Consider the following 12,776-nt stretch of genomic DNA (forward strand, 5'->3'; position numbering starts at 1 on the left):
TTTTCAATCACAAGGTTTGTTCTTCTTTGATAGTTTAATAAGGGGACAGTACTAGGTTGATCTCGGAAAGGACATCATGATGATTTCAGCTCTCTTTTGGGAACAACCTGCTAACTTTTTGAAATGAAAAGTTTGCATGAAAAACGAATAAGGTTAATCTGAGCGAGCTATGCAAGACTCCTGTAAGAAGTCTCAAATTTTAGTGCAAGTTTACAAAAATAAACAATCATAAGGTCTAGTATACCCTGGTGTGGTAGAAAACAGGTGATAAATAACTTTATATGCCAAAGTTAATGATAGTTATGGTAAAAATAGCAATAACGACGGCAAGAGGAAGAAAGAAATAAATCCTCAATTTGTCTTTTATGCTGTTTTACGTCGTACAGGGCGACCCTGATGGAAGGGTCAGAGGAAAAATTTGGGACCGACTCCCCTCCTTCTGTCGTTGTTTGTTCCTTACAATTGACATGTTCAGTGCAAACATTTAAACCGGGGGGGCTGTGGCGTTGCAGTGGGTGTGACTGCGAAATCCCTGCTGCAAAAGACTGAAAAAAACCATTAGAAAACATTGTTAAATTTAATTGTTGTTCAGTGGATAAGGCCTAAAAAGTAAGATACTAACTTTTACTACTAAAAATTGGACAGTTGTACACGATTTTATAGGAACTCATTTTCAAAGAGATCAAAATTTCTCGAAAGAAAATACTGAAACAACTGTAAACAAATAAACATTAATTCACCACAACTAAACAAATGCCAATTAATTAACTTCAATAGGACATGACAGATTTTTTAAAATTATAGTTAGCTTAATTCAAATCCGTTCCGACTGTAAGAAAACAAGTCTATTTTCTGCAACTCAACAATGTGCTAGTTCCCTCCAACCCCCCCCCCCGCCCCCCCTCCATATAAAATGTTAACAACGGTAAACCAACCATATCCACTCTTCTTCAACTTCGATTCAACCATGTATTGGAGCATGTTTTGCTTGTAGTTGAGTTTAGGCCTAGCCTAAGGCTTGGGCCCAGCCGGCGCCTACTGTAAATAATAAAACAGGTAAAACTGACTTTAAAAAATTGGAAATATTTTTAAAAGGCACATCTTCTAATTAAAGTTTCTTACAAATCACGACAAAGTTATTACAAGTAACGACAGCTATTTTATTACAAATTACAGCAGTTCTTACAAATTGCGACAGGTATTACAAATTACGACAAAATTGAAAATATCAATCATTGAACCGCCGTGTGACTGCTTTTGTCTTAATTCCCTCAACCTTGACACAAATATTGGTCTAGATATTATTTACATGCAAGAACGTAAGTCTGCCAAGCATAACATACATACTATTGACATATCGAATTGACACATCGATTAACATACCCGACGCTCGTAACATGAAAGGAAAGGGGTGTGTGAAGTATTAAAAAAGGGCAACTTGATCAAGCAATAACACTGAGGCAAGTGCTCCACAGCAACTGAGCGACAGGGGTAGGGCTTTTTTGTATATATTTTCTACGTATAAATTTTAAATGTTTAATTCACAGGTCCATCTAATGAAATGCACTCGGTGAATGAGGCAATTTCCAGTGGGACATTATACAGTTCGAACTGAATTGGAACTTTCGCTAACCCTACTTCTGTTTCAAGCTTTAAAAAGCTGCGGATTGTTTTTTTCCTGCTCACTTTTCTTTGCGCCGTCGAGGCTACTCTCTTACTACAAAAATTCAGAGCCATTCGGCCTTTGGAGGCTGTTCTGCTAAATTTCCTTGCCACTGAAAACACCTATTTCTGGCTATACAGTAAGTGGTTTTATCAGAAATGATTTAATGAGCACATAAACGGCAGATTTGATTGCAAATATTTTGCCTTTGTAGCATCTCGTATCGACTCTGGAAGAGTGCAAAGTATAATAATGGTACAACGAGATTAATAGTGCTATACTATGTATCATCGGTTAAATTAAAGCTTTAATATCCACCCCTATACGTGGCATACCCCGGTTATTTGACACATTTGCCGTGCCGGGGAGAAGGTAGCCTGCGAGGAAGGCGTTCAAGGGAAGGAGAAGGGAATTCGGGCGCGAGACCACGCAGGCTAGGGAGAGGGGAATTCGATAATCAGATCCCTCCTGGAGGGGCGGACATAAGGGGGATAGCTAGTCTAGCTAGGGAATAGCGCTGCGCGCAGTTACTAATTATAGACCCGCAACTCAGACAAACAAACTGAAATTGACATTAGCGAATTCCTCACTTTTGCCATTAAAATGCGAAAAATGTCAAAACTCAGACAAAAACTGCAAATTAGTCACTTTGACGTCATTCGCGCGCTACGCTATTTGAACCGTAGCCTCGATTTCGTGTGACAAGCACTGGTTGACTGGCTGCGAAGCAAAGGTCCGGGTAAGCTTTGCGTTTTACTTGATGGTATTTTTTAAAAAAAAATGTGTTTCTTTTGTACAATGATGATTAAGTTGTATTTACAACAAATACAATACGGATGATTCGTTTTTAAAATTAATAGAGGTAAACTTACTTTGAGTGTCTGCGTGTAATGTTTACCTGTTAAATTCAGCCACTCTGAACAAGAGTTTTGTTTATATTAAAAATGTCCACAATGCTTTTCTTAGCTTTCTTTCTACATGATGCCAATCATTTGCTGTATTTATGACATATTTGTTCGACAACTCTAGGTTTTTCCATCTATGTGGGGGTGAAACTTGAGCTACTTTCTAAAAACAATGGCGCGGCTCTCCCGTAGTGTTCATTGAAACCGGTCCGCAGACTTGGCTTCAAGAGCATTAGGAAGCTACTACATAGTTAAAAAAATAATATGGACACTTTTTATTTTCCCTGGGGATGGGGGTATTTGTTCAGCTAGAATTGACGTACGATTTGGCATTTGGACGGCTTTGTGGCCCGGGGAGGGGGAATTTGAACAACTATCTTCAAAAACTTCAAATGCCCTGGGTTATCCATGGGTGATGTTAAAGCTTCGACTTGACCGATACATTATTTAATATAATTTATTTGAGGTGGCATAAAGCAGTGTTGCGTCCTCGTACCGACCTTATTTGAGATTTTTCGTCGCTGTCCTGCTGAAACAAGCCTTTGGACATGCAACAGAGGGCATCTACCTCCGGGCCACGTTAGACGGAAAGCTTTTCAACATCTCCACACTAAACGCAAATTTCAAAGTCCAAATGAAATATCTGCGTAATCTCCTCTTTGCCGACGATGCAGCCGTCACCGCCCACTCAGCCGAGACCTTCAGCGGCTCATGAACCGTACGCGTTTCAGCAAGGCCCGCCAGGAGCCCATGGGCCCGCTAAGACTTTGGACTAACCATATAGTCTAAAAAAGACAAAACACAGGTCATGGCTCAGGACTTGGATTCACCTCACAGCATTACAATCTTGAAACACGAAGTGGAGGTTGTCCATGACTTCGAGTACCTTGGCTCGATCCTCTAAGACACTTCTTCTCTGGACTCCGAGCCAAACAGCAAAGCAAAGCAGCCACTGCCATTTCCAGCCTGACCAAGAGAGTATGGTCTAACAAGAAGCTGACGAAAGATAACAAGATCCAGATCTACAGAGCCTGTGTTTTGAGCATACTGTTGTACGGCACTGAGTCCTGGACTCTTCTCGTACGACAGGAGAGGAAGCTTAACACTTTCCACGTGCGCTGTCTCTGCCGCATGCTCAACATCACCTGGCAGGACAAAGTTCCAAACAACATAGTCCTGGTGCAAGCTGCAAGATTGGGCGACGGCCGGATCCCTGAAAGATCTCTTTTACTGAGAATAAGCTCTGGGAAAGCGCCCCACTGGCAGGCCTCAATGATTACGCTGTAAAGATGTCTGCAAGAGGGACCTGAAGGCCTTAAGCATTGACATCAACAAATGGGAAACCGTGGATTCGGAACGTTTTGCTTGGAGGCAGGCACTGCAGCAAGGCCTTTTCGAGTTTGAAGAGACACTTGCCGAACAGGCTGAGACAAAGAGATAAACGAGGAAAGCCTGGAACGAGGGAGACCTCATCTGCTCTCCACATCTGCTCACTGTGCGGAAGGGACTGTCATTCCCGAATTGGTCTTTCCAGCCACACAAGGCGCTCTTCGAGTACCATTAATCAGAGCGCGACACCATAGTCTTTCGAGACTAAAGCAAGCCAATGGACAATTAAAACAGTCACCAACACGACCTATTTGATCAGATCACGATTGAACCACACACAAGATCGATAATTCCAACAAATTAAACCTTAAATTCAAACAACCGCCGAACGTTGGGGTTTTGTTGGTTTGAAAACACATAAAAAGTTGGCATCAGATTAATCATAAAGCTATAATGTCACCCGGCCAGCAGAACCTTTCTTTCGCTTACTCGATTTTGACGCAATAGAGACAGACTCAGTCCATGAATCGAGTAAGATCGTTGTTGAGCATGCGTTGGATGTTACTTGGATACAGCTTCGAATCCGGACCTAATATCCGTACGCTTGGAACAGCAGGATCTTGAACATCGGTTTATCAATAAACGGAAGCTCGCACTCGAGAAACCAGTTTGACAAGAGAAAACAAGATTGACTAGTCCAGAAGTTCGGGCTGCGTTTACTTAAAAGGATTGACGCCATTCAGGCAGAGCCTCCTTTTTCCTTCGATGAAAAAGAAGGCAAAAGGAGGCTCTCCCCACATGGTGGGGAAATATATTCTGTAGCCAGGGCAGCACAGACGACCCGGGCTTTATTTTCTGCCCACGACGTATTACCCTTTACATACAAGAAAAGACAGATAAAATAAAGAAATGGTGAAACATGAAAAGACACAACAACATCCATACAAATATTACAATTATAATGTTTACAACGGCATTGAGATGACATGTCGAAAAGAAGGAGATATTTATTAAATTCTTTCAAGTAACAATGGTGTTGAACGGTCAACCTCGAATCCAATCCCTTTTTGGTCAGCGAGACGACACCATGCTGATGAAAGATTCCAGAAGACTCTGGCAACGAGATTGTTTCGCGTCATTCTTGTTCGTAGGGGCCACGATCCTTTTGGTCAGCGCCAATATATCTTTGGCGCTGAACAAAACAATCGCCGCCTCTGGGATCGAGAATGTTGCCAAAACTGTTCGCTTTTTGTTCTTTGCAGAATCAAAACCATGGGCAACAAAATTGATTGTTGTTACAACACGCGTTGGTCCTACCAATGTATCTTCCCTTGCATTCGTTTTTGCACATACACCGGGCGCCGAGTTTGGTACAACTACGACGGATCGGAGATGGTCCAGCCCCTCGTGCATCTCTACCACCCCAAAGCCACTAGCGTGAGCAGTTTGCCGGAAGCTTTTCACGGAATTGATGACGACGAAGATATTATGGATCAAATGGAGCAGTCCGGTGGTTTGTAGCCATAAACAAAAATTATAATAATTACGTCTAAACGAAAAATGACTGACTGGAGGAACGGGCAAGTTGGCGAATAAATGAAACAAGGAAAGCTCTTCAGCGTAGATTATAAGGGAGTGGTCAAGTGGAAGCCATCAAAGCCCTGAATTACGCCGAGTATCATTTTCTCTCCTTCTATCGCACCAGCAACCGAGGGTCACTATTAAGTTTATTAGGATTGTCACTATTTTCGTCACTCTTTAAATAAAGGTTGATCAATTGACCAGCCAAGGGCGATGTCGAGGTGTGCTGAGCCCTTTCACACAGCGCTTTAAATTAAGATTAAAACCCCATTTCCAAACCAACTCAGAATTTTCACTCACTCCCTTGCCAACGTCAGGACAATGTCAAACAGCAGTCGAACCACAGCGACAAGATAAAACTGTAAATGGTTAAGTTTTGTTGATATTTTGTTTACTCAGGCCTTGACGCCCCCGGTCAGATTGCCGCTGTATGCAAGTATGCGTCGGACCATGGCTGCACCATTCGTGCTGTTGGCACAGGCTCGTCATGGTCTCGTCTGACGCACACTAAAGACATACTTGTAGTCATGACAGATTTGAACAGGATACTGACAAAACCGGGGTCGTACAACGATAATGAGGAATGCGTTGACATCGAAGTCGAGGCGGGAAAGCTCGTTGTTGATTTTGTTGAGGAACTAGACAAGAAACATGACCGGGCGCTTAATATGATGGGGAATTACGCTGGCCAAACAGTGGGAGGTGTGGCGAACACTTCTACTCACGGATCAGGGATATTCAGTGGAACCTTGGTAAGGATATTCAGCTTGTAGATAGACAACGGATAGTCGGGAATAGGAGCTATCAGCATTAGTGCCTTTGGCTACACCCTCGCGCCAAGGGTTTTCCTCTCGGGAGAGAAAAGCTTCGACGGATTGTACAAACGGGAGCGCTGAACTTGTAATCCGCAGACCTTGATAAGTTTAAGTCCCGCCCTAATCACTAGCTGGATTAGTTCTCGGTAGTCCCCAGTTCAAATCTTCGATCAAGCTCGTAAATAGCCAACTGGTTTGGCTCCGGCTAGTCAGGATTTTTAACCCCGTTAAGTTTCATTTGAATTATTTGTTTCAAGCATTTGCTCGGCCCTACAAGCATTAGTGTTATAAGTACTGTCGAGGGCAAACAAAGGAGATTATTATCATTATAATTATTACAAACTCTGCTGAGAATATGTCTATGGCTTCCGAGATACAAGACACAAGTGTTTCAACGGTGACAGCGTTGTAGTCGAGTTTCTTCCCCACCCTTGTTCCCAAGGTCTCTTTCCCTGGAGAGAGAGTGGACGGGAAGAAGAGAGGCCCTAAAAATAAGGTTTTCACGGCCCGTGTCCAGTCCTCCCTCCCCCATCTTGCAAAGGCTAGCTCATGCCACATTTTGCCAGTAATTTCCAGCTATAAAGATAACAACAATCAACCTTATATGTCTCGTTTCTAGTCCACTTTAGTAGTGGGCCTTCATTTAATCATATCTGGCGGAATCCAAGTGAAGGTGCGTGGCGGAAACGAAACCATACAAGCCAGCAAAGAAAAGGTTGACAACGCCAAATATGGGGATGACCCAATCGAGATAAACAGTGATGACGTCCTGAAGGCCTGTGCAGTGGGACTTGGTTCTATGGGAATAGTTTACTCCATAACATACCGTTGTGTTCCCGTGTACAATCTGGAGGAAATCAGAACCTTGTATCAACAAACCTGGACTTCAATAGAAGATTTAGAGGTCCCTCAAATCTTTGCTGAAATGTATAGAAACCAAGAGGAAGGAGAATACTTCTCGTTTTTTGTAAATCCATACCCAATAGGACAAGGGTAAGTCACTGCTGTTATTCACCCGGGATTTACTCCTGGAAAATTTAGGTTGGTTGTGCGGCATGTTTCCTGGCATGCTTATCCAGTTTCAAACCAAAATATACGACTGCTGTCCCTACCCTATTCAAGGCCCAAATCGCCATTGCAAAAAGAAAAATGATTAAAAAAACATATCCGTTCGTAGAAACTTTTTACACAGAACACAACGCCTTACCCTTTTTCAAAAATCTGTACCCAATTTTAGACCAAAGAGGTCAAAAGCTGAATCCTATAGTGTGGCAATGATATATATCTAGCGTGTATAAGGGAGAACCCCTGGGGAGTAGCCTCAGGAGCGAATTTATTATCCTTTTGTCTTTTTTTCCCCTAGGATAAACAAGCAGATCCACATGGCCTACTTGAAAGCCAAGAGAACAGAGAGTTCGCCCACGTGTTCTGCTTGCTGCTCATGCTGTTGCAATTGTTGTGGAGGTAGAGGAATAGCTGATATAGGCTGCATGCAGACAGACTGCACGGCTTCTTGTCTCCAGGGGTGCGCCAATTGTTGCCCGACCTGCATTCCACGACTCACCAATTTTGGACTGTCCCAGTTCTCGCTCAAAAAGCCGTATGTGCAAAAGTGGTACAACGTGTTACAGTTCACGAAAGGCAATATTCAGTAAGTTACCCGCGTGGATACTCTATGGTCACGAGTCCAAACTTATTATATCCCATAAAATGTTATTTTTTAGATGTGATTGTATTAACAATGTCTCGCGTCGCAATTAAGGCTGGATATCTTGAAATTAGCATTTTCCTCTGTGTTTTTAATTTGCGTGATATGCTCGCCAGTCAATTTTCCTCCTCAAATAAACCGGACAACGAGAGCTGAGTATTGAGATCAGTAAATAAAAACACTTTTTAAATGCTAACACTTTTGTTTTAAATGTCTGACTAAATAGCAAATATTTGAATTAGTACCCACTACAGCCAGCTAGAGCCTCCGTTTGACTCAAAATTTTGCACGGATAATATCTGCAAATACGATGTAGTACAGTTGACTCCCGATAACTCGAACCCTCGCTAACTCGAACCTCGCGCTAACTCGAACCAAAATCGATTTCCTCCTGGATTTCTGTCATACATTTACTGTAAATCGAACCCTCGATAACTCGAAACAACTGCTAACTCGAAGTAATTTTTGTTTCCCCTCAGATCATTTCTATATAATTTTACCCTCGATAACTCGAACAATGTTTTGAGCCCTTAAAAAGTCGGGAAAAAAGTGTGTACTGCCTCCGAAACATTGAATTTTGAATTTCCCATTGACGTGTTGTAGGCATCTAGTCTACTAGTGGATCGATAGTGGAGGCTGATGTTGTTTGCCACAAATCTAACGTGAAATAGCTTTACGTCTCAAAAAATAAAATGCATGCTCTATTTAGGCATCGTTTTGTTACTTTACGTTCTGATTTATAATCTAACAGTATCTTTCAATTTTCACTCAACATTTTTACAATTAAATGTGATTAGAATACTCACTGTGCAGTAAAAACTGTTTTTTTCCTTACTCCCGGCTATTTTCTTCGAGCTCCCGATAACTCGAACTTTTTCCGATTTCCCTTGAAGGTTCGAGTTATCGGGAGTCGACTGTACATTGCCCAGCCAATAATACGTTATCTAATTAACTTGTGGGGTTTTGTAATAACGCAAAAACGCCGATAACGTTATAGCCTTTTAGTTTTACAAATGCGAAAGCAGGAAGACATAAAAAGGACAAATTAAATTAGTTATACGTAACTAGTAGTACAGCTTGTATGTTAAACGAGAGATCTATGTGTTAGAAGACTGCGGAGTATTGTATGTAAAAATTGTCCTCAGAAGCCTTTTTTAATTTCTCACGTACGGTTGTTCATCGTTATTTCTCGTTCTTACTTTTGCTGTTGTTGTTATTTCTAATTTACTTGATTTTGAGCGGTATAAAATATTCTATCTGAGTTCTCAGGCTTGCTTATTTGATGCCTCTATAAATCTACTTATAGATTTCAGCATTTCTCTTACTTTGAGAAAGCTTAATCCTTAAAGATGCAGGATTCTAACCCTAATTCTAATCGTATAATCTGCAAAGGGTATATCCCATCACAGCAGATATTCAAGTAGTTTTAAAAATCTTGTTCCTTCTTTTGTTTCAGCGTGCATGGCCACCGCGGAATGGTGTTTGCCTTTGAAGGACCTGAACAGTGCCTTGGGTACGGTCATACAGGTGGCTCAAGATTACGCACACAGGCACAATCAGTACTCTTTGCTACCTATATATGTGAGACTAGTGAAGACGGATGATCTGTTTTTGAGCCCGGCGAGCAAGTTTAGACCTGACGGAAGCCGTACCAGTGAAATTAACTGCTATATTGAGGTGAGAGCACAGGAAGGCCGTACACTTCACATGTGTAACCGCATAGAAACCGTACTGGATGATTAATAGTAGAGCGATGCACTGCTTCAGAAGTGATATTTTGAGCGATTTTAAGCGATCCAGCGTTTGTCATGACTACACATATCTCAAAAGTTCTCCTAGCACAGTCCAGTCTTTCATTACGGACATCTCTATAAGACGTACACCTCTCTAAAACGGACACCAGGGGTTGGTCCCTGCCGTTTTTCATACTTTTCTCAGTCTCTCTATACGACGGACATGCACCTCCCTAAAACGGACACCTGGAGTTGGTCCGTTCCGTCCTTTACTCCTTCCATGCAGTTAACTCTCTGAGGGAAGACGGACACTTCGTTCAAACAAACACTTAGTGTCGTTTATAATTGTGTCAGGATCCAATTATCTCCTGTCTTGTCCATTGTTGAGAGATTTTACTGTATTCGATCTATATTCTGATCGGCTGACGGTAGAGTTTGACAAAACGAAAAGGGTGGAATTCCCGTCGGGGCCGTGTATTTGGAACGTTACGATCGGGCGACGCGATGGCAGCGAAAACTTACGCGATGGACGCCTTTTGAGTTCTTCGTAAATATTTTCTCCGCATGGCTAGCCACTTAACGCAACTGGCATTTGCTATCTTTAAGTGGCTGCGCTCTCTTTTTTGCTAATTTTCAACCCGTAATTTTCGTCTCTGTGTATATACCGAGAGCACTTATAAAGATTGATTAATTCATTGAATCGAAGTAGCTTTGAAAGTGGATCCTGGGCGTATCTCCTCCTTAATTTGAATAACAGTTAACCATTGCAGGTAATTAGATTAAAAGTTGTTACACTATAAAGTTCAGACATCTTTCAAGACCCTCCACTCCCTCAAATAGCCTTGAAAAGAAAGAAGCCTCTGGTGGTTTAATAAAACTTTTACTGTGCACTCTATTTAGGTACCATTCCTCCCCGGAGCTTTCGGAACTGAAGAGTTTCAAGAGGTGGTGGAAAACAAACTCTTTAGAGAATTCAAGGCAAGACCACACTGGGGAAAGAATAACCGGCTTAACGAAATGAAGATACGCGCTCTCTACGACAAGGAGAAGTTGCTCAAGTGGATAAAAGTGTACAAGATGTTCAACAAGGGAGAGTGTTTTGACAATCAGTTTACCAACAAAATGGGTTTTAATTTGTTTCCTCATATCGACGAACAGCCAACTGCCTAGAGACAAACGTTTAACTTTCTTTCGCGTCTTTCGTAGGTATCGCTGATCTTTTTTCTGACAAGTGACTCCAGGGGACTAGGCAGTTGAACGTTTTTGTTGGGAACTAAGTCTGATCTGCTCATGCTAGTACTGTAGAGCAACTCTGCAGTATTTGAAGTTGTGGTGGTTAATATAGAAAATGTTAAATTGTAGAACTAAACTGTTTACAAGCGGGGTGAGATCCTGATTTTTTGTATGGATTTGCTTGTGATTCGAGAGTGTTTGCTAAAATGGGAGATAAGTAAGTAATGATGGCGCGAACATTTATTAAGTGAGGCTAGTTTTACTGAAGTAGTACACGACGTTAATCCTCAAAACGATTTGCTTTCTAACTCGAGAAACATGACAGCGTTTAACAAACAAATTCAAGTATGTAATCAAATGGTAATATGGCAAATACATTGTAAAGAAACAAAATAAATAATCTTGTTTGGAGAAACTCGCAACGTCGCTTTTCAACTTGTTTAGCAGCAATGAATGAAAAACAAGTTTACGTTTTTGTTGCCGTTTCAGCGTAGCTCATACGCTTTAACATAAAGTAGTTATAGCATGAATTTAAGTAATGATAATGAATATGATTTCTCTTCTTGTTTTACCGTTCTTTTCTTGCCAAAAAATGTAGATAGCATATGACTGGGTGAGTGAGAGAAGAACAAGACTATTCAATGGCTACAATCTTCTACTCGAATTTTGCACTCTGAACTTTTTGTTGGCTTAGGTAACTTGCTGGACTTGTTATCTCAATTTTGTTTATCTAAATGCTCATGATCTTATCTATAGAAACCAGTCTGGGTTCAGGAAGCTGCACAGCACAGAGACGGCGATCGCTTATATAGTTGATACTCTGTTATTTAATCTAGACAAAAACAAGATTAACGGTATGGTCTTTGTTGATTATAAGAAGGCCTTTGACATGGTTGATCATGCGACTTTGCTAAGCAAGCTCGAAGCCTACAATCTTGATAAAAACGCTTTACTCTGGTGCAAATCATATTTAACTGATCATACTCAATTGGTTTCATTCATAGGACAGTTATCGTCCTTTGGGACCCTAACAGCAGGTGTGCCACAGGGCTCCATGTTGGGACCCTTGCTTTTTGTTGTGTTATCAGTGATCTACCCTACCCTAACATGTCCATTCTCAGGGAGTGTAGCTAAATGTTGTGGGTCGTGGGTAGTGGGTAGTGGTCGTGGGTCGGGGGTAGTGGGTAGTGGTCGTGGGTCGTGGGTGTGGGTGTGGGTGTGGGTAAATGTCGTGGGTAAAAAAGAAAAGTCTTCCAAAAAAAATAAAAATTAAAAAATTGAAAAGCAAAAAGGTGGAAAATTCATGAAATGAAAATCTCCTCGTACCAGTCCCATTCCCCTTCCTCGCGGTCAGCAAAACAAATAAGCGAATCCTTTAACGGGCACTAAAGAGGCATATAGGTGAAAAATAAAAGAAACTCTGTACACTGTGTAAACCTGAGGCAGGCTATAGAAAAAGTGGAGACTGAACTGCTCTTTCTCAAAGATGTCAACAGTGACTGAAACGTCCTTTCAGTTTAAGGAATCGTTACAGCAAAGATTTTGTACACAAAACAGTACAAAACAAAACAAAAAACGAATCAAGAAAATTGTATTTCCGTACGGTAATAAAATTTACGCACACGGTCTCGCTTAACTTGAAAGGCTGGGAATGAAGGTGGTACCTTCTTATGGTAATAGAGCTAAAACTTCTTTAAGAAAGACTTAATCTATCCAAAAATATGAAATACCTCAAAATTGTCTTTTTTCCCTCCCCTTTGTCACGGTGATTGCATTCCATCATGTTAAAAAATCTCCGCTGATCATTGG

The 12,776-nt window shown here is 41.4% G+C and overlaps 1 protein-coding gene across 1 annotated transcript; it reads left to right on the plus strand.

Moving 5' to 3' along the window:
* The first annotated feature begins 1,410 nt into the window (after positions 1-1,410).
* LOC140952021 (L-gulonolactone oxidase-like) lies at positions 1,411-11,549 on the plus strand. The gene is made up of 7 exons (XM_073401418.1): positions 1,411-1,491; positions 5,160-5,410; positions 5,878-6,230; positions 6,913-7,286; positions 7,657-7,944; positions 9,426-9,678; positions 10,635-11,549. The coding sequence occupies exons 2-7, from the start codon at positions 5,170-5,172 to the stop codon at positions 10,902-10,904; spliced, it is 1,779 nt and encodes a 592-aa protein (XP_073257519.1). The 5' UTR covers positions 1,411-1,491; positions 5,160-5,169; the 3' UTR covers positions 10,905-11,549.
* Positions 11,550-12,776: the final 1,227 nt, after the last annotated feature.

The sequence above is a fragment of the Porites lutea genome, chromosome 11 (assembly GCF_958299795.1).
Source record: "Porites lutea chromosome 11, jaPorLute2.1, whole genome shotgun sequence".
NCBI classification, from domain to species: Eukaryota; Metazoa; Cnidaria; class Anthozoa; order Scleractinia; family Poritidae; genus Porites; species Porites lutea.